This window comes from Scardinius erythrophthalmus (genome assembly GCF_964197995.2).
Source record: "Scardinius erythrophthalmus genome assembly, chromosome: 7".
NCBI classification, from domain to species: domain Eukaryota; kingdom Metazoa; phylum Chordata; class Actinopteri; order Cypriniformes; family Leuciscidae; genus Scardinius; species Scardinius erythrophthalmus.
In genome coordinates this window covers 43,822,181-43,843,995 of record NC_138227.1, presented here as the reverse complement: position 1 = coordinate 43,843,995, position 21,815 = coordinate 43,822,181, and the positions used below count along the sequence as shown (strand labels likewise).

The 21,815-nt window shown below is 37.3% G+C and overlaps 1 protein-coding gene across 2 annotated transcripts in view; it reads right to left on the bottom strand.

Moving 5' to 3' along the window:
* Positions 1–1,190, bottom strand: part of LOC308692999 (complement C2) — a 57,318-nt gene extending 56,128 nt beyond the window's left edge. For both annotated transcript variants that reach the window (XM_081369681.1, XM_081369682.1), the window contains exon 1: positions 1,087–1,190. In XM_081369681.1, the coding sequence (XP_081225807.1) occupies positions 1,087–1,153 (67 nt within the window). In that variant the 5' untranslated portion in view covers positions 1,154–1,190. The remainder of the gene's footprint in view (positions 1–1,086) is intronic.
* Positions 1,191–21,815: the final 20,625 nt, after the last annotated feature.

Below are 21,815 nucleotides of genomic sequence, written 5' to 3'. Positions count from 1 at the left end.
TATATGACCCCTTTAAGAATCGACACAGGTTGTGTGTTAAATGTGACACAACATGTGTTGTCCCTGAGCACACACACTACATGTGTTAAAACTGACACAACATGTGTCATTTTTTTAACACATCTCTTTTTAGAGGTTGTGTTGTTTTCAACTCATCATTTTATAAGAGCGTGCTGACACTCACCATCACTGTGAATGGTATGCAGTGTTTGCGATGTTCTCAAACAAACAGGCCAGTGTAAATACATGATATTTATATACAATATTTTGTCAGTTGCTACATTTTAATTAAATTTAAAGTGAAAACTCTGTTAACTGTTATCTCTTCATGAACTTTTGTCAAAAACAGCATTATCAATTAGGGGTTGAAGTGTGAATAACTGAATAATGTCCAGTACAGTAAGTCTGTCCAGTCATTGAGCTTGAAATATTGTCTTGTACTTACTTTGTGTGCACATGCATATGTGCAATGCATTAAACGGTTAATATTTTTGCATCTGGCCCTTTCGCTTTATTTTTTGTGTGTTAAAATGACTTACAAATTTATTGTTAAATTTGACACAACATGTGTTGTCCCTGAGCACACTCACTACATGTGTTAAAACTGACACAACATGTGTCATTTTTAACATATCTCTTTTTAGAATGTACCCACCTCTGTATATGGTTCCCTGGTGAATAGTCTTAAACCTCAAAACATCTAGGAATTAGTTCCTTGCATAAGTCATTAAATGCAAAATGGTTTAACTAGTTATCTAAAATATCTTAGAGTGCTTCTCATGAAGCTTATCTTGGCAAGCGTATATAGACAGAGGGTTACAAATTCTGACCGTGAAAGAACAAGGATTCAAACAGGGTCAATTGTTTTGAGAAATGCACTTACTGGTTTGCAAATCTTAAGGGTGATTCAAAATATTTACCAAAGCGACTGAGAAAAAATGTAATGCATAATAACAGCCACATAATGATAAAAAAAACAAACAAAAAAAAAAAAAAAACAGAAGTTTCAGCTACAGACCTTCTTCATATTTCTAACACGGATGAACACATTATCATTCTCAAACTTTGTCATAATTGGGGACTTACCTTCAGATACAGAGATGTACAAGAAAAAAGTAATGATACATGTAGTAGTGTAGTGCATAGCTGACATGATCAGTGCTGGCTTCTTTTAACTCTCCGCTTTGGGTGAAATACCAATATGAACCTTTGTAACGTGTATTTGAGGAGTGATTAAACATTAACATTTTAATGCAATTCTGGTAAATTCTATAAAGTAATCAATTTCGGTGAGTCAGATCTGGATTAAAGACAAGGGCCACACATGGGTCATAAGTCGCCAGAGTCTCAGCCAATTATTAACCCTTAAATGCTCCTGCACTGGGCCTGAATAGGTTTTAGTGTTGGTACCAATTATCAGCCGTAGGTAAACCAGAAATCCCAAAACTGAGCCACACCTGAGCCTTACCTACACTGTAAAAAATTATTACAAAACCGGTCAATGGCTGCTACAGCTGCAAAAAAACACTGTAAAATGAAAGTGTCCTAATTTAAATAAAGTGCAAAAAAAAAAAAAAAAACTTTGAGAGAAATGTTTATTAAACTTTTTATGGAAAACACTATTATTTTACAGCTATGTTATTTCACACAAAACAGACGATACTGAAACCCTTTAAATCCCAAAAGAACAATAAACACTAACAGATCTCTCAAGATATCAGCATATTCACTTATTACAATCTATACTTTACTTCTATTATCCTAAAGTTCTTATTGAGAATTAATAGAGGTTTAGATGTTGATGTTTTATTGAAAATAAATTATGGTTATCCGTGTTTGCTTTAGTTGGGCTCTTGACCCTTGACGTCTTATCATTAGTTTGTCTCTAGCTGCTGTAACTGTGTATTTCTGATACACGAATGCGGTGGGCAGTAACAAAGTACATTTACTTGAGTACTGTACTTAGGTACACTTTCTGAGTATCTGTACTTTACTTGAGTATTATTTTTTCTGGAAACTTTTTACTTTAACTTCACTACATTTGAAAGAGAAATATCGTACTTTTTACTGCACTACATTTCTGTCAAGGTCCTTGATTTTAGTTGCAGGGGTTCCATTTTGGTTGGAAATGAAAGTCCGATTGACATCAGAACCCGGCATCGGCATGACGTCAGAACTAGACGTCTGATTGATGTCAGAACTAGACGTCGGCCTGACGTCAGAACACCATCGTCATATTGACGTCAACATCCAACGTCAGACAGACGTTATTTTTTGTTTGGAAATGAAAGTCAGGTTGATGTCAGCGCCCGACTGATGTTGGTTTCTGACGTCAACCCGTTTTTCATTTTCAACCATTGAGGACGTTATTGAGTGCACTTATTCAATCTTACATTCAATCCCACTACAGGAACTGTGTTCTAGAAATAAATCTGATATTGATATGAGGGTAGGTAGGCAGGCATAGATTCAGAAGCATAAGGTACTGTTAGTATTACATACAACAATAATAATACAATGCACTGACATTTACTTTTTACTTGTGATGCTTAAGTACTTTTACAAACAAGTACTTTTGTATTTTTACTTGTACAGAAAGTAAAAATTGGTCTCTACAACTTTTACTTGTAATGGAGTAATATTTGACCAGTAGTATTTGTACTGTCACTCAAGCAAGGAAGTTGTGTACTTTGTCCACCTCTAGTTATGGCAAAAAATGCAAGAGCAACTCAGATGATGTTGGTCACTTGTTAGTGATTGTATAGTAATCTTTTAGTTGCCTGATTCACTGATATCAGAGTCTCTGATTACATTGTTTAATATGAATTGTTAATTTCACATGCCAGTACTACTGCAGAAATTCATGCAGTGCCGTGATACTCTGAAAGATTTTATGTAGTCATTATGCAGAAAATGTTCTGTCAAATGTCATGTAGACTCACACAGACATCAAAAATCAGCGTATGAATCTCAACAATGGTGACAATAAAATTTTTATTTTTACTTTTTTTGTTTATTGTCACCATTGTTGAGATTCAAATGTTGATTCTTGATGTCTCTGTGCGCCTAAAAAAAAACACAGGTCACAATATGTTCTGTATAATGACTTAAAACAACTTTGAATAACAGATTGTCATAATACTGATGCTACAATATCACAAGGCTACTGTAAATCATGTGAAATTGACTGCTAATGTACTTATTATTTTACTTAATAATGTAATATTATTGTGGCAGAATAAGCAATTTTATCATCTGATTAGTTTAGTTTGGGAGTATGGATTGGCTGGCCAATACGCCTTATTCAGCCTGACTCCATTTTGATTCCAGAACGAGGCTGTGAGGGATAGAGCGTTCATATGGCGTACTGTTGTGTACCGGAATGGCGGTCATTCAGCCATCAAAATAAATAAAATACATCATTTCACAAAATTCCACAGGACAAAGAACTTCAGAAAACATGGATTGTTAAAATTAGACGCGACATTGGACCTAATTTTCAGGTAAGAGTACTGCATTGTTTATATAATATCAGTTCTGCATATTAGCCTGTTGGCTAATCACTAATTTCTATGTTTTAAGCAAGTTCACCTTCCTTTAAACACTAATACATTGCTAGTTGCTACAGCATGATATTTTACAACAACAACAACAACAACTAAGTGCTAATATATCCTATTCGTACAGTATAGATTACAAAGAACACGAGTGTGTTCCAAACATTTTCCTCTAGAAAGTTTTTCAAGAACGTTGACTGGGATCAGGAAGCTAAAAGAAGGTTCAGTCCCGTCAGTGTTTACGTGGGCTTGACAATCGTGTGAAAGGACATCCATGTGATCATAAGTAGATAAGATATGTTTTACAAAAGATATTATACAGCAAAAGTTGTTTAATAATTTGTGACAAGAGTATTTAGCTACAATCGTCAATGACATTCAACGTTCATACCTTTTATTGAATTAAGATGAACATTTTACCAAAACCATAAACATGGGACCAAGTTTAGGTCTGTAATCCAATATTTACAACAGTTTAAGTTGTGGCCTTACAGTTAAGCAGGGTTAAGGTCGTATTGCTGGTTCATAATTTATAATCAATGTGAAAGCTTATTGTGTACGCATTGTCAGAGGTAAAACCCTGTTTGAAATCTCATAATCATGTACAAGATGTTATTATTTTGTTAGGAATTAATCCTGCTTCTGTTTCTGTTCGGCTCTATACAAGGAAAATTTCATTTAGAGGAAGAACGTGACGAAGATGAAAGGTGAGCAGAAATGGGGAAAATGAGTGAATACTGTTTAAACTAAGTGGTTTTAAATGAACATGTAATGTTGAAGATTTTATTATTTAGAAAATAAGTAATTTAACTGTTTTTTTGTACACTATTATTTCCTTGTCTGTGGGTGACTTTGGCTGACTTTGGAACCTGAAAGCACAAGGTGTTGTTGCAGCAGAAAATTCTATTTCAGTAATGTCACATGGTACAAAACTATTTCTCAAAATACCTATAGAATGTATTACCATGTTTGGGACAAGGAGAGGGTATATACGTTTGCTGGGCAATTTTTCGAGAGGGTCTTTTCTGCAGAGGGACACTCGGCTTTGTTTGTTAATAAAGTCTAATTTTTTCTGATGTCAAATATCTTTGAAGTCATTCCCCTGAAAAGAATTGAACCACAACAAATGGCGCCCAACGTGGGGCTTGGCTTAGGAGCTGAAGGAGCCACAGGGGGATCGCTGGTGACTCACACAGACAGTGGCCGCTGTACTTTGAGGTGAGCAGTTTTTGCTTTTGAATAAGGTGTGTGTTAGTCACCAGTGGCCCGGATGTGGTAAGAAAAGCTTCTCCAAATTTAAAGAACTTAAAAAGTGAAAAGGAGTGTTTGATATCAGAAAAATTGCATGTATTGTCTTTGTATGTCAAGTAGTTGGTAAAGGAGCTCCCGATAGTGTTTGCTAGTGCTTGTTTAATCCTGAGTGGATTCTATAACTACTGGTGATGCTGATTTAGCGCAAAGAGTTTTGACGTACGTACGTAAGGTTCTGTGTCTGTTCATCAAGTGGGCCTGGATGGATGATGAGCAAAAAGCATGCACACAGAGGGTTTGAATTCACTGATAAGGATATCAGTTAAGTTTTGTGTTACTTGTCAAGAGGGCCTCGATGGATGACAAGCGTACTGATATAAGGATATCAGTTATTGATGTGTTATACCTGTAAGTGGGCATTGATTGATACAGGTGTAGTTTAGCTTATAGCCTATAGATGGTTGATCTGCAGACATTTGTAAGAGGGCCTTGAAGGATACAAATGAGCATGATTGCAGATAAAGTCAATTTCCGGGTACCTTATTAATCTAATAAGAGTCTGCTCAGGGGAATTAAGGTCTTATTTCACTCTGTTGTGTTGAGGAAGTGAATCACAGAGGTTTATGGAATAGGATAGTTAAAAGTGTCATTGTGTTGATTAGTGAATATTTTAATGTATTGTTCAGATCTGACAGAGAAGGGAAAAAAATAAGTGTGTTAGATCATGTTGGTGTGCCTGTAGGATCCTGTGACTGTGCCTGTGGTTGAAAATAAGTGACCTCTGACCCTGGTTGCTTGAAGGGACAGAGAATGTGTGACTGACCTGTGAATGAAGGGACTGAAATGGTGTGTATTAAAAAAGAAAGAAAAGTAAGGGAAAACAATTGTTTCAAGATATTAGCTTAGCAGAATATTGTAGTATAAAATAAGTTAAAATAATAAGATATATAGTTAATCAATAAATGTAATGATGAATATTAATAGATGAATATAAATAAGATTGCACGTGCTTAATATATTATATCTGAAGACGTCTAAAATTTGTATCTCATTATCCCTGAAGACAGTGTGGAAAAAGTATTCCATTGCAGATTAATAAGTTTGTGTTAAGAGAAAAATAACTGGTGCAGTGTGCTGAAGGTTAGCGAGATTGAGTGACCAAGTTTGAAAAGTCAAAAATACTTTACAGAAGTTGATGAGAGTAAAAAATAAGAGGAATTCCTTGATGATTGTTGAGAAACATACTAGATTATTGTGAACACAGCATGCAAATATAGAAGAAGTCTGATTTTATGATAGGGAAAATTATTTAATTGAATTATTCTCAGATCATCAGAGTTATATTATTGCTGACATAGAAAAACAGAACTAGCTTGCTTTTTCCTGCAATGAAGAACTGCTTACTAATAGAATAAGGGAAATGCTATGGTCAACCAGTGAGATTTTTATATAAAAGAAATAGTGAAAAGATGCAGGTTAAAAAAGTGGCATGTAGATAAAGAGCTAATAGCTTATATGTAAAAGTTCAATTTGACTCATACAGATCTCTGAGTGTTCAAATTGCAGATGGAAACAGAGCCCTGTGGAAGCAACAAGAGGGCAAAGGGCAAAGACATGAATGCAGAGACACTGACGCAGAGAAGAAGAGAGTGGGTGAGGGGTTCTCAGCTCCCCTCCTGAAGTTCAAAAAGACCCAAAAAGACTGAGTTAATGGAAAGACTGGAAAAGGTGAATCTTTCACTTGAGACTTTTCCTGAAAACAAAGAAAAATCCTGAGATGCAAAACTGGAGAAGGATTGATCAAAATCCCAAACTGAGAAGAGACAGAGAAGCAGCAGAGCCTATATTCCACTCTGCAATGACCATTGAGTGACAGCAAGGCTGAAAAACATGTCAACGAACACTGATCTAAAAACAGAAGAAACTGACACTTACGGCACCACAGGTGTGACAAACCTTATGAACACTCTAGAGACTGCTTCAAATTTAGTTCATTATTATATTAGCATTATTCATTCTGATTATTCACTGGTCTCATGGCAATTCTTTATATTCTCTGCTAAACTAACCCTCTCTGCTCTTTCAATAGGTAAGTCCAGCTCTATTAGAAAAGAAAAAACAGAGAAGTGGGTGCTCAACTCACCAAATAGTTAAAACTGAGGCTGGATTTGGAATAGAGAGGGCTATTAGACAACAATAGGGATAAACACATGATAGAATTATTCTCTGACAAAGAAAAAGATAGACACAAAATGTCAAAGAATTATTATTTTTGTTTGCAAAACAAAGATACTGGTCACTCCATCTTGTTTTAATAATTTTCTAGAGATAGATTGGAGAAGAAATAACTCCAAAAGTCCAAAAATTATGAAATTAAAAAATGCTGTCAAAACTGGGATAATGAGATGGAAATGTTATTGGCCATGGATCCAAGATTAGACAGAAATCTCCAATTTTATTCTTAAAGAAAGCTCATGAGCAAAAACAAAAAGAATATGAATAAGTAGACCAAACAAATGACAAAATGCATTTGAGAAATTACAATTGGCTGCCTTACTCTCAACTGCACCATGCTAAGGCCTATTATTCTGAAATATTTAATCTATTAGAGTTTGGGAAAAGAAAAAAAGAAAAAAGGGATTATAACAACAGTGGTAAACTAAGCATTAAGATAACTGACACTTCTGAATAGTGTTTGAATAGCTGTTGTGACGTTGTCTGTCAGACCTTTGGAATTCCACAGCTAAATTTGTAAGTTCCGCATTTAGAGCACAACCTGCGGAAGAAGAATGTGTGACGGCCGATGAGTGACTGATTATGAATGAATGATTGTACACTAAGGCAAATCAATTATTTTGCCTACAGCTGTATCTAAATTTCATATGTGGGCCCACAGGGCATTTTCTGCCCAATAAAATAATGACCATGGATGGATTTGGTTAATATCCAAGTCGAAACTGTAGTGACAATAGAAAAAGAAAATGGGAAAAAATTTGTAAAAGAAAACAAAACAGTACTATATTTTGCGCAGCGCCTAACACATCTGACTTTCCTTTCAGAATATCATGATGGAGAATAACACATCTGATTTTCTTTTCAGCATATCATGATGGAGCTGACGTTTTGTCAGAAGACTGAAATATTGTCTTGTAACTTTTGTCTTTTTGCAAAGTGGGTTGAGTGTTGTCCAAGATGCCTGATAACTAGTATGCTGATAGTGGGACTCAAAACAATGAGATAACTGAGCTGAATTGACTAATTGTAAAAAGTAAGATAGGGGTAAAGCCCTACTGCTAATGAGCAGAAAACACACAAAAGAGGCCAGAACACCACTCAGCCCACATGATCATTTTACAGGTGACACCAAGAAGGACAATGGAGCAGATAAGCAGATGATCTAATATATGTTGTTGTCACTAACTGAACTAAAAAGAAATAATGAAGGTTGCATTCGCAGATGAGAGCAGTTCAGTTCCAGGAAGGTTTCTGGGACGATTCAAACAAAAAGAACCAGTGATCAGCAAAGTGACATTTGAGACCATGGCTCTCAACTTAAAATACACCAAACGACTCCAGGAACCCCCCACAACAGCAAGTGAGGGTTCAAGGACATGCTGACGATGGCCTTCCCTTGCCAATGAGAGAAAAGGAAAAAGCGAATTGCAACAACTCACAATGACCAACAAGCCTCTACTCGCCACAACAGGAAGTGAGGGATCAAGAGGGCTTGTGCTAGTAACAGCCCCCTCACCTCCGAGGGAAGTCCATGCAACGGCTCGTAAAGAGTCACCCTGGTGAAACATGTAATGACTGTTAAGACGGCTAACAGAATGATCAACATGAATGGAAAAAGAAGCAAATGATAAGAAGAACTTTAAATGAAAAGTTGCAGAATAAGAAACTTGCAAGGAGTTGTGCAAAGAAGAAAATCAACAGAGATGAGTACAAGTTCAAACAATAGTCAAAATCTACCAAACTGTCTTTAAATGTAATGTTAAAGCCATTGAATATACTAGTAGCAACTTAATAATAACCCCAGAAAGAAAATTATTGAATTAAAGAATATATCAAAAACAACGTAAAAACGATAATGAAAAATCAGAAAACAAATGAAAATAATGAATGATAAGCGACTAATTCAAGTAACTGTCATAGCACAGTGCGAATTAAGACAAGTCATGAAGGAAAATACAAATAGGCCTAAATGACATTTTAAAATAGATCATAATGGGTACTCGAATGTAATTTGTCAATAAAACAGGTATACAAAATTAATTTAAGACTACAGAAGAAAATTAAAGAAAGATTAACACGGGCTATTAACAAATATTTGATTTCATTTATGATTTGATTTATGATTTGATTCAATATGCTATTGACTGATTTATGGTGCTAATAGAACGACCACCTCAGATGGAAATTTTTCAAATTCAATAACAAACAGATTGTTATAGCATATAGACTGTCCAATACCATGTAGATTATTGCCTTATGAACAATCTATATGGTACCAGAGGGGGGTAAGAATGACAGGTTATTGCACAAAAACATACTTTTTGAACGCGCATAGTTTTCAACTAGTGCGCAAGGGGGGAGTAAGGAGGGATTAAAGAATAAGGAAGGAGAATAATTAAAAGGCTAAATTAAGAATAAGGAAAAGAATAAGGAAAATTAAATAAAAGGCATTTTTTGCAATTTTTGACTGTGCGCAAGAGAAATTTGTGACAAAAATAAAGGTAGGAAAGGAACAATAACACAAATAAGGCTATATATCAGTACCAGAAGGACTAATAAAACTCTTGGTAATAAATTATATGAACAAGATAGAGATGGGTAAAAGCAATGAGATCAACAGAGGAGGGTCAAGAGAAGTAATTAAATTTAAGACCAAAGAAGTATTTCTTAGATTTGAAATTCTATCAGAATTAAGTTAAATAATGGTTTAGCAGTCATTCCAGAAAAATTGAAAATTAACATTAATTGTGTGCAGAAACGTAAATTACAGAAAGGAAGTTTTAACAATAATTAAGTTATAATGCTTTATGTTTGAAATGGTTGAGAACGTATAGATTCATTTAGTTATACAGAAAAAAGAAATGACCGTACAATGAATATGTAGGATAGTATAAAAAGTTATTTTCGAGAGTTATTTTTTCTAATTGTCTAATGAGTTCATTGAATGACTTTTATGAAGTAAATGTAACATTGCTCTTGAAGCTTTTTTAGTTTGAGTGATTACATGTGACATAATTAAGTTTATTCATGATAGTTCATTTAGAAATTAGTAGAAAGGAAGAAAAGGTATTCAGTTAAGGTATGCTTGAACTGAGGAACTATAATGAGAAAAAGCTGCAACACGTGAGATATTTATTGTTTAAATTTGGTAATAAAGTAGACAGAATTTGAAATGTAAAACGTTATAACGAAGAAAATTGTGATTTAATGTAGCTGCACTACAATGTTATGGTTGTTAATCAACTAAACATGACTGACTAAAAGATGGATTCTTCAAATTTAAGAATTGATATTCCTTCATAAAAATAAGAAGCGAATAAAAAAAGAGAAAAAGTTATTTTTACCCAGCCCTATTTTAAATCAAAATTCATATGGATTATGCGAAATAAACATGCAAACTGAATCATTTATTCTATTATAATCAGCAGAGATTTATTATAATGATTTGACTTTATAATAATGAAAACAATTACATAAAAAAGTAGAATGACTTTACAATTGAATAAAAAAAAGTTAAGGAAAGCTTGATTAAAAAAAAAATTAGAAATGTTTTTTGGAGTTGAAATATTAAAAGAGGGTTATTATTCAGTTGTGTACTTCCCATATTAAGAAGATAATGAAAACTAATTTTAGAGGGCAAATAAATAATTTATTATTAAGATTGAGCTTATAAACCAAATTAAGATTTACAATCATTGGACGCTGATTGAAGTACCTCGGATAAGGATGAAGAAGAAAATGAATGAGCCAGATCCTGGGTGTCTGGGTCGAAGAGGATATCTACACCGCAAGAGAACTCTTAACTGTATAAGGGATTTTTGTGTTTGACATGTTCTACATAACTGTGACAATAAGACAATGCTGAATCAATTTCATCCACACACTTGTAACAATGTTTGATTTTTGATTAGGGAGGATTCGAGTCTTTTACTTTCTCCATCGAAAAAGAAAAAACAACTGAAAGAAAGAAAATGTATGGAGAAAGATGTTTGGCTCGATTGCTCCTCCGGAGTATGGTGGCATAATTTCAGTCATTGAAAATAAGAATGAGTGACTTAATTTAGTCACTAAGGTAGTATAACTGAGGGGACTGGATTTTGAAACTACACTCTGGAAAGGATAGCGAATGTGGGGCTTAAATAAGCCCCAGAGGAGGGAATGTTGAAGATTTTATTATTTAGAAAATAAGTAATTTAACTGTTTTTTTGTACACTATTATTTCCTTGTCTGTGGGTGACTTTGGCTGACTTTGGAACCTGAAAGCACAAGGTGTTGTTGCAGCAGAAAATTCTATTTCAGTAATGTCACATGGTACAAAACTATTTCTCAAAATACCTATAGAATGTATTACCATGTTTGGGACAAGGAGAGGGTATATACGTTTGCTGGGCAATTTTTCGAGAGGGTCTTTTCTGCAGAGGGACACTCGGCTTTGTTTGTTAATAAAGTCTAATTTTTTCTGATGTCAAATATCTTTGAAGTCATTCCCCTGAAAAGAATTGAACCACAACAGTAAGTGCATTTCTTTGATCAGTTTTGTGTCAGTAAACGTGATATGTAAGCAGTGAATTTCAAATAAAGACAAACAAAAAAGTCATGTGTGTAATATTGTTTTTCCTCCGATTTTACAGACAAGGCTTAAACCTAGTGTGACCAAATGCTCTCTTTTCCATGTTGCCCACTTATGCAAATTAAGCTAGAGGTTCCCGCCGTCAATTTCCCTTTAAGTATTGGGACACGTCATTTCCGATTGGCCATAAACAGCCTCTTTCAGCCGGTTAGGATACGCTGCTTCCTGTTGACTCGGGGGTTCCCTTTTCGCTCCCATGTGCGGGAATTTCGAGTGTGGTGTTACGCTAGCGGTTGCGTGCTTTTTACAATGGCGATTGTCTACGGTAAGCTTGTAATGCAGTGTCTTATGACAATTGTGGTTGGGTATTAATCTGACTTGTGGGTATGACGTTTAGTTTGTTGCAGGCATGTGTGAACTTATTTATGCGACACTGCGGAATCAAAGTGAGATCAAATAATCTGGTGGGCGGTTCGGTGCTTGACTGATTTCATCATCGGGTAAGTCTGGGTCGAGGGAGGTGATGGGCGCTGCGTGTTTGAGCATTTATTTTAAAAGGAGGTGCTTTATAGCTTGTTTCAGAGATATCCAGACCAGTTTACGTGACAGGATCAAAGCGAAACCAAACCATCTAAAAGTGGTTCGTTACGAGCGATTGACTGACTTCATTGTCTGGTAAGCTTTTTCCTGATTGGGTCGAGACATTAAGCATTTTCGTGGGTATTAACCATTGTGTTTCCCCTTTTAAGGTGTTTGAGATCTGTTGTGCAAATCTTTTGCCCTCGATTCAGAAGGCCTATTTAATGCGAGGAATCGCCGTTGTCCTACAGTCTATTTCTCCCTTGCCTGTTCACTTTGATTAATAGTTATGGTTTGTGTCTTATGATTGGAATGATGATGTTATAATTTGTTTTTTGTTTTGTTTCTTTCTTTATTTGGAAATCATTTGTTAGTGGGAGCTATTGTTCCCAGGCGAGTGTTATATTAGTAATTTATTGTTTATATTCCGAAATTATTTCTTTATTGTGGAAGTGTGTGTGTGTGTGTGTGCGTGCGTGTGTTTGAGTGTGTTTCTTTTGCTAGATGCTGGGGGCTCCAGCCAGGAATCCTCCTTCTCCTTTTCTGTGGATTGGTGATGGTTTGAACACAGGGTGTGGTGTGCAGTGAGACGCACGGATTTTGTGTGCAGTGGTGTGAGTTGCCCCAGAGTGTGTGCGTGTGTAGACAGGTATTACCGCTCTTTAGTCCTCAGCCAAAGCTTCTGAATGTAGTGTCATTGTATGTCCTTGTGAGTGTTTGTTAAAACGACCATGTTTCCTTCCCTGATCACATAAATGATCAGTTGTTGTGGCATGCCCTGCCTGGCACGTCCAGTTGATTTTAAATGAGATTTTTATTGTTAATAAAGAATTATTGTGCATGATATTCACGTCTCTGCTCCTTCCTAATGCAACCAACTTGCGTGCCTTAAGATAAAGTGTATCAATTATTCTCTGCGTGATGTCAGAGTGGCGTAGTCGGTTTTCTTAAAGCTGCCTGTTATTCTATTATAAAAAGCTGCAGCCTAACTCATGCCACATTGTGGCGCAGTCGGCAGGATACCGCATTGGTGTGGGACAGAGATGTGAATTATATATTCATTTTGTGTTGTTGTTTTTTTGTTTTTGTTTTACTTTGTTGAACAGGAATAGGACAACGGCGACCCTGTGCGGCCAGTAGTGCTCGGGTGGTGTAGCCATTATTTTTTTGGGGATTTGGTCTCGGCCCATTCAGGTAACCCTGTGGTATGGAGGAAGAATTGCAGGAGCTGCGGGCACTGGTGGCCCAGCTGCGGACTGATAATGAGCAGTTGCGCCAGGGGACATCAGCAGTGCTCCCAGCCCCTAATGCTTCAGCTAGTAATCCATCTATTGCAGCACCGACTTCAGCAGGTAGTTTTTCACTTCCTGATACCGGCCCACTCGAGCGATTTGTGTTTATTCCGAGGGATCATAAGTGCCCAAAATTTAATGGTAGGACCGGCATTGATATTAATGAATGGTTAGAGGAGGCACGTGCTTGTATGAGGGCACGTCATATGGCTACCGTTGACCAAGCCTTCTTTTTGATCGATCATTTGGAGGGCGAGGCACGTGAAGAGCTTCGTTATCGTTCGGGGGTAGAGCGGCGAGATCCAGACCAAATCATCGCAGCATTGCGCGAATTGTATGGTTGTACGCGATCATATGTAGCGTTACAGGAACTGTTTTTCTCTAGGCGACAGCAGGAAGGGGAGACCCTTGTGGAATTCTCCCTGGTCCTGATGAGCTTATGGGAGAAGGTTAAGGAACAGGCGCCACATGAAATGCCCAATACTGGGGCCTTATTACGAGATCAGTTCGTTGAAAATGTTAGCGATAATACACTTAGACGTGAGTTAAAACAGTTAGTTCGACGTAGCCCCGATAGTACGTTGCTTGAAGTGCGTAGTGAGGCAATTCGTTGGGAGCGAGAGGGGACCCCCGGGGGCGCAAGGGGACGTAGCTATTCTGTTCCAACGGCACACTTTATACAATATGGGGTGCATGGACAGTCGCAGCCTGGCGGTAATATTCCAGGGGGGTGTAAGGCGACGTAGCCATTCCGTTCCAAGAGCACTGGTAGCAAGTGTCTCTTGTGTTTGTGTAGCCGTCATGGCAGAGCACTGGTAGCAAGTGTCTCTTGTGTTTGTGTAGCCGTCATGGCAGAGCACTTGTAGCAAGTGTCTCTTGTGTTTGTGTAGCCGTCATGGCAGAGCACTTGTAGCAAGTGTCTCTTGTGTTTGTGTAGCCGTCATGGCAGAGCACTGGTAGCAAGTGTCTCTTGTGTTTGTGTAGCCGTCATGGCAGAGCACTGGTAGCAAGTGTCTCTTGTGTTTGTGTAGCCGTCATGGCAGAGCACTGGTAGCAAGTGTCTCTTGTGTTTGTGTAGCCGTCATGGCAGAGCACTTGTAGCAAGTGTCTCTTGTGTTTGTGTAGCCGTCATGGCAGAGCACTTGTAGCAAGTGTCTCTTGTGTTTGTGTAGCCGTCATGGCAGAGCACTGGTAGCAAGTGTCTCTTGTGTTTGTGTAGCCGTCATGGCAGAGCACTGGTAGCAAGTGTCTCTTGTGTTTGTGTAGCCGTCATGGCAGAGCACTTGTAGCAAGTGTCTCTTGTGTTTCTTGTGTAGCCGTATGGCGAGAAGATTTGTAACAAGGCTTCCGCTTTACTAGCGTCCCATGGCAAAGGTAAGTTTCTTGGGGTCATCGTCGGGGCGCAGATAAAAAGTATATATAAAAACAAAGTATTCATCGTCGGGTCGACGATGAAAATGTCGGGGGTAGATGTGACCGAATGCTCTCTTTTCCATGTTGCCCACTTATGCAAATTAAGCTAGAGGTTCCCGCCGTCAATTTCCCTTTAAGTATTGGGACACGTCATTTCCGATTGGCCATAAATAGCCTCTTTCAGCCGGTTAGGATACGCTGCTTCCTGTTGACTCGGGGGTTCCCTTTTCGCTCCCATGTGCGGGCATTTCGAGTGTGGTGTTACGCTAGCGGTTGCGTGCTTTTTACAATGGCGATTGTCTACGGTAAGCTTGTAATGCAGTGTCTTATGACAATTGTGGTTGGGTATTAATCTGACTTGTGGGTATGACGTTTAGTTTGTAGCAGGCATGTGTGAACTTATTTATGCGACACTGCGGAATCAAAGTGAGATCAAATAATCTGGTGGGCGGTTCGGTGCTTGACTGATTTCATCATCGGGTAAGTCTGGGTCGAGGGAGGTGATGGGCGCTGCGTGTTTGAGCATTTATTTTAAAAGGAGGTGCTTTATAGCTTGTTTCAGAGATATCCAGACCAGTTTACGTGACAGGATCAAAGCGAAACCAAACCATCTAAAAGTGGTTCGTTACGAGCGATTGACTGACTTCATTGTCTGGTAAGCTTTTTCCTGATTGGGTCGAGACATTAAGCATTTTCGTGGGTATTAACCATTGTGTTTCCCCTTTTAAGGTGTTTGAGATCTGTTGTGCAAATCTTTTGCCCTCGATTCAGAAGGCCTATTTAATGCGAGGAATCGCCGTTGTCCTACAGTCTATTTCTCCCTTGCCTGTTCACTTTGATTAATAGTTATGGTTTGTGTCTTATGATTGGAATGATGATGTTATAATTTGTTTTTTTGTTTTGTTTCTTTCTTTATTTGGAAATCATTTGTTAGTGGGAGCTATTGTTCCCAGGCGAGTGTTATATTAGTAATTTATTGTTTATATTCTGAAATTATTTCTTTATTGTGGAAGTGTGTGTGTGTGCGCGTGTGTGTGTTTGAGTGTGTTTCTTTTGCTAGATGCTGGGGGCTCCAGCCAGGAATCCTCCTTCTCCTTTTCTGTGGATTGGTGATGGTTTGAACACAGGGTGTGGTGTGCAGTGAGACGCACGGATTTTGTGTGCAGTGGTGTGAGTTGCCCCAGAGTGTGTGCGTGTGTAGCCAGGTATTACCTGCTCTTGAGTCCTCAGCCAAAGCTTCTGAATGTAGTGTCATTGTATGTCCTTGTTTTAGTGTTTGTTAAAACGACCATGTTTCCTTCCCTGATCACATAAATGATCAGTTGTTGTGGCATGCCCTGCCTGGCACGTCCAGTTGATTTTAAATGAGATTTTTATTGTTAATAAAGAATTATTGTGCATGATATTCACGTCTCTGCTCCTTCCTAATGCAACCAACTTGCGTGCCTTAAGATAAAGTGTATCAATTATTCTCTGCGTGATGTCAGAGTGGCGTAGTCGGTTTTCTTAAAGCTGCCTGTTATTCTATTATAAAAAGCTGCAGCCTAACTCATGCCACACTAGTCTCAGACTAAAATGCATGTTTGAACTGTTTTAAATGAAAGTATCTCTTAAAACATGTCAGTGCCATTGTTTTATCTCAATATGCACAGCAATTACTGCTGTTTTTTTTTTTTTTTTTCTAAGACACGTTTATAAAAGATACTTTTTTATAAAAAGATATGTCCTAACTGAACTAAAGCCTAACCCAGTATAATCTAAACCCTGTCTGTGAAACCAGGCCATTGTATGTAGTATGAGTGCAAAAAAATAATAAAATAAAAATACTAATTTTTATCTTTTATGCTTGTTTTGTACATCAATCGATTCTGTTAAATGTGTATTATTTTGTGTATACTCACAATAAAAACAAAGTGTTGTGCTTTTTGCCAAATAAAGAAAAATAAACGTGATGCGAGTTCTGCCTTCTATCTGCCAGTGTCGTCCATTCTGAAACGCGTCCGAAAATGAACAATAACTCTGCGAATACTCAGTCAAACAGGCAAACAGACATACAGGCATGAAGCTTGAATTCTCTTCTCTTAAATGAAGTAATTTATATAAAAAACAAATATTCTCATGTTGTGAAATCTGTATTAAAAGAGAGCGATTCCAGTCGACCTCATTAGAGCTAATTCAAATGTAATGTGACTCCGCCTACGGAGAGCGCGCACTATTCAAACGCAAATGAATGAGGCAATCCAAGCAAACCTGTGAACGCCCACTTATCAGTTTATTCAGATCATTACTTTAACACCGTCTCAGCAGCGCTGTGAGCAATAACAATAATGAAAAAAGTACCTCAGTATATCGAGGAGCGAGCTGAGGAATAATGTAAGTTTTTTTTCTTCTCACGTGAATCGGGTTTCTGTTTTTGATGAATGAACGGCAGAGATGCGCGCTGTTTACCACAGCTCGCAAAAAGACAGTTTAAATTTAAATCGCGTGTGTGAATGAATGAGGATGTTTTAGCAAACTGTATTACTATGAGTAAAAATCGACTGAAATATGTTGAAATAAAATGTAGGCTATTTGTACGTAGCAATACGTATTAAACTGCAATTTTATATGCCCTAATATTTCATAAAAACAACGTTACAGTCAGGCGAAATATGAAAGACAACATTTTGTTGACTAGATTTGAGTACAGTTTTTACTGTAGAATATACTGCCACATAAGCTTTTGATGAAAAAAGTAGCCTACCTCAGAAGTGCGGGTATATCGAGGAGCGAGCTGAGGAATACTGTAAGTTTTTTTTTCTTCTCACGTGAATCGGGTTTCTGTTTTTGATGAATGAACGGCAGAGATGCGCGCTGTTTACCACAGCTCGCAAAAAGACAGTTGAAATTTAAATCGCGTGTGTGAATGAATGATGTTTTAGCAAACTGTATTACTATACTGAGATGAGTAAAAATCGACTGAAATATGTTGAAATAAAATGTAGGCTATTTGTATTTAAGCAATACGTATTAAACTGCAAATTAACATTTATATGCCCTAATATTTCATAAAAACAACGTTACACTCAGGCGAAATATGAAAGACAACATTTTGTTGACTAGATTTGAGTAGGCTACAGTTTTTACTGTAGAATATACTGAATATATATATCAAATAAGCTTTTGTTTAGCAATTTTTATATATATATAAAATAAAGTCATCAACTAAGATGTTAGCTGTTCCAATTTTGGCTATATTCAAACTAATGAATACATAGGCCTAAAATGTAGGCCTATAATCTTTTTTTTTTTTACAAAGAAAGAGTACACTTGAAATATTGTTGAAATTTTAATTATTGTTGTAATTGTAACCTTTTTAATAAAATAGCAAAACATATTTACAAGATAGATGTAAGCAAAATCTTAAATGGTCAATATAAGTCTTCTTCTAATTTTTTGTCCTTGCATTGTGGCTCAGTCAGTCAGAGTCACACCTGAATGAATGGCTAATTATGCAGAGTCATTATGCATAATGGGTGGGACATTTTGTATTCCAAGGTGTAAACCACTCCTTGTTCACGCCCACTCGCATAATGGATTTCCAAGCAAAACCTGTTTTACATCAATTTAAATCAATGTATTGTTTTATCTGAACGATAAAGCAAGACTATTTTCACATAATTTTGAAGCCAGAACTCGAAGGAAGAACATCCATTTCTCAAAAGTCTTATTCATGCATATTTATTATGAGTTTTGAGGTCTTCTTTCAGCAACTTTCATTTTTAATTTTTTCAATAACCACGCATAAGCATTATTCTCTTAAAAATAAAAAAATATACATGCATGGTGATCACATATTTTGGTAGCCCTGTTTGTGCTATATAGAGTGAATTTACACCTTTGCCATTAACATGTTTATAAATAACTGAAAAAAGCACAAATGTCAGAGCATGTCAGAACACCTCCAGTGCCCAGAAAACACCTCAGACTCCAGAGGGTTAATGTTCTCTTCTATTCTCTGGTCCATCATTAGAAGAACTGCAAGCAATGAAGATTTGTGAGCACAAATCCTAGAATCCTAGAAAATTAAGATAAATCCATGAAGTGAGCAACAAACTGGACATATGAAGATTTCAGATGCAAAAGCCTCTAAGTGCCATCTGGAATTTTCTTCTAGAATGATAATTTTTATCAAGCTCGTATATTTAAGTTCAGTAATTTCACTTAAATGACAATTAATAGGTAATTTTCATTGCTATTTAAGTGAAATTACTGAACTTAAATCTACAAGCTTGATAAAAATGATCATTCAAGAAGAAAATTTCAGATGGCACTTAGAGGCTTTTGCATCTGAACTCTTCATATATAGTCTAGATGATTAGATTTAACTTTCATCTCTCTCTCCCTCTCTCTCAAAACAACTGCATTAAAACAATATACAGTCATGCTATTAATAGGCAGAGATGCCTCACTCTGATCATGACTACTCTGTGGAGCCCATGACTTCTGAGGAGCAACTTGTGGCGGCACGGGAGGAAATTTCTCGTCTATCTGCTGAATGAAATGCTCAAAAACCAACAGTTTGGTATATAACATTATCAGCTTAATCAAAAACTCGTCCAGTTTTACACAGGATTCCCTGACTTTGGAAGCTGTTTTCTTGGCTCTACAGTCCACAGCTGAGAGCATGGCCTCATGGGCTAAAGTGCAAAGAATTAGTGCAACCAACCAACATACACTGAGGCTTGAATTCCAAGCACAACATCTCTCACTGTTTTATCAGTTTTTCATGTTTCTTTGCCACATTAGACAGGGCCTTCTTGAACAAGATCTTGCTGTGCATTTCAATGTTTCACAAACCTTAATATTATTTAGTTGAGGTTAGTCAAACCTGTGTTACGTGGGCAAATTATTTGTATATCATGTTGGGGAGTCTGCTAATATGGCCAAGTAGAGCTGCAGTTGATGAGCTAATGCCAGATCATTTTAAGACTCTCTACCCCAAAACCAGAGTCATCTTAGACTGTACTGAAATTCGAGTCCAAACAGCCAGCTCAAATAGCCTGACGTCGTCATACTGAGATTCTAGTCAGAATGTGAGTCTGATACTGCTCCATTTGGCTGTGATTATGGGGCGTGTTTCAACCGAACCAGGAAAGAAAATGCCTCTGCACTCAATTGGATAGACCTACAACCAATCAGAGCAACGGAGTAAGTGACGTATGTTCTTCATTCATCTTTCCGATCGACAAATGCCTTGATCGCGGTTCGCTGTTCCTCTTTTAAAATGAATGCGCTGTTGATATCTTCTATAACAGACGCGATGGCGGAATCTACACGATGTTTCATAAACAAAGTTTGGGAGGAGCACGTTCAAATAATCAATCCAATCAACTTGTCATCAAACAATTACCAGGTCTACCCTATCAGCATGAGAGGAAGCATATATTTATTGACTCTGTCACCTCACCTAACATTCCTTGACAGCTTTCAGCATCCCTCCACTCACTCTTGGCCTGTTCTTCCACAGCCTGGAATACGGGGGGAGTACTTTGGGTTCGGGCCGAATACCGATCCCGGAGCCTCTCCTCGGACTGCACGCCAAATATGCATTTATTCTATCTGACTTATTTGTAAGTGTGAACTCGTGAAATTTCAGTTCTCCAGCGGCAGTCATCTTTGTTGTAAACGAATTCAACCCAAGCGCTCTTTGGTGACGTGGATGATTACGTTACTGTTGATCATCTGTCCATCATCGTATAAAGCCCGCCCTGACAATTTGATTGGTCCGAACAGCTTTTGTTCGGACATAATAGCTCCTCAACGGATCAAGTCCAGACCGAACTTCCCGACCTAAAAAATTTGTGGGCGGGGCTAAGTTTGGCATCCAGGCTACAGCTCAAAGGTACTGAACTCCGAAACTTATTCACACTACAAAGGCACAACAACACTCAAGTCTCTGGTTGGAATTTCACCTGATGGAAGCATGACTTCTGTAAGCAGTCTTTACACAGGATGCATTTCTGATAAAGAGATAACCAAATCATCTGGCATTTTAGATCTTCTTCAAGAGGGCGATGCAGTGATGGTGGACAAAGGGTTTTTAATCAAAGACCTACTGGATGAAATTCATGCCATACTAGTTATGCCACCCTTTGCTTAATCTAATTTGATTATTTATTTATTTACTAATTTGTTAAGGAGAACAAACTTTTTGACACTGTAATCCCTTTGTCTATTTCAGGGAGCATAAGCCAACTTTTCACTGTAGCTTGTATCTTTTGCAACTACCAAAATGGACCTCTGTTCAAAGACTGGAGAGAACATAAGAGCCAGGTAGAAATCTGACTGTTTGCTTCATGGCTGGCTGCTCATCTTCCTCATTTTCCTTTTTACAAACAATATACTGATTCACACCACAATTATTTATTTGAAATCTATATTAACTTGGTCTCCCTTTGTGTTGTTTAATTTCCCCTCAAGTGGGCCTGATTCATTGAATATTAGTTTAACATCTAGCAATACATTGGTGTGGGTTCACCTTTGCTGTGTACACTTTAAGTCAAGTGGTCAATGCTAAAAGTGTTACAACTCTGTTTAGCACATATTTTCTGATTAGTAACTTGACACATTTAAATTAACTTAAAACAACCCACTTGAAGGCCTCACACTATAATGAGATATCAACAAGAACAAGACAGTTCTTAGAAGTTATTGTTTACTGATCATTCATTTTATTACAGCAGATATTTATGTAGGTATGTGTAGAAAAAAAGTCTGCTCTCTCTCTTATTTTTTGCATCACACCACTGTCCCGGTATATTCTTTGAATATCTTTGTAGATCTCTGACACTCTGAGAATGGAGAGGTCCAGCAACTCTCCACTGATGGCTTTGTACAGTGTAGACCTATTTGAAACAAATTGAGAAAAAGATACAT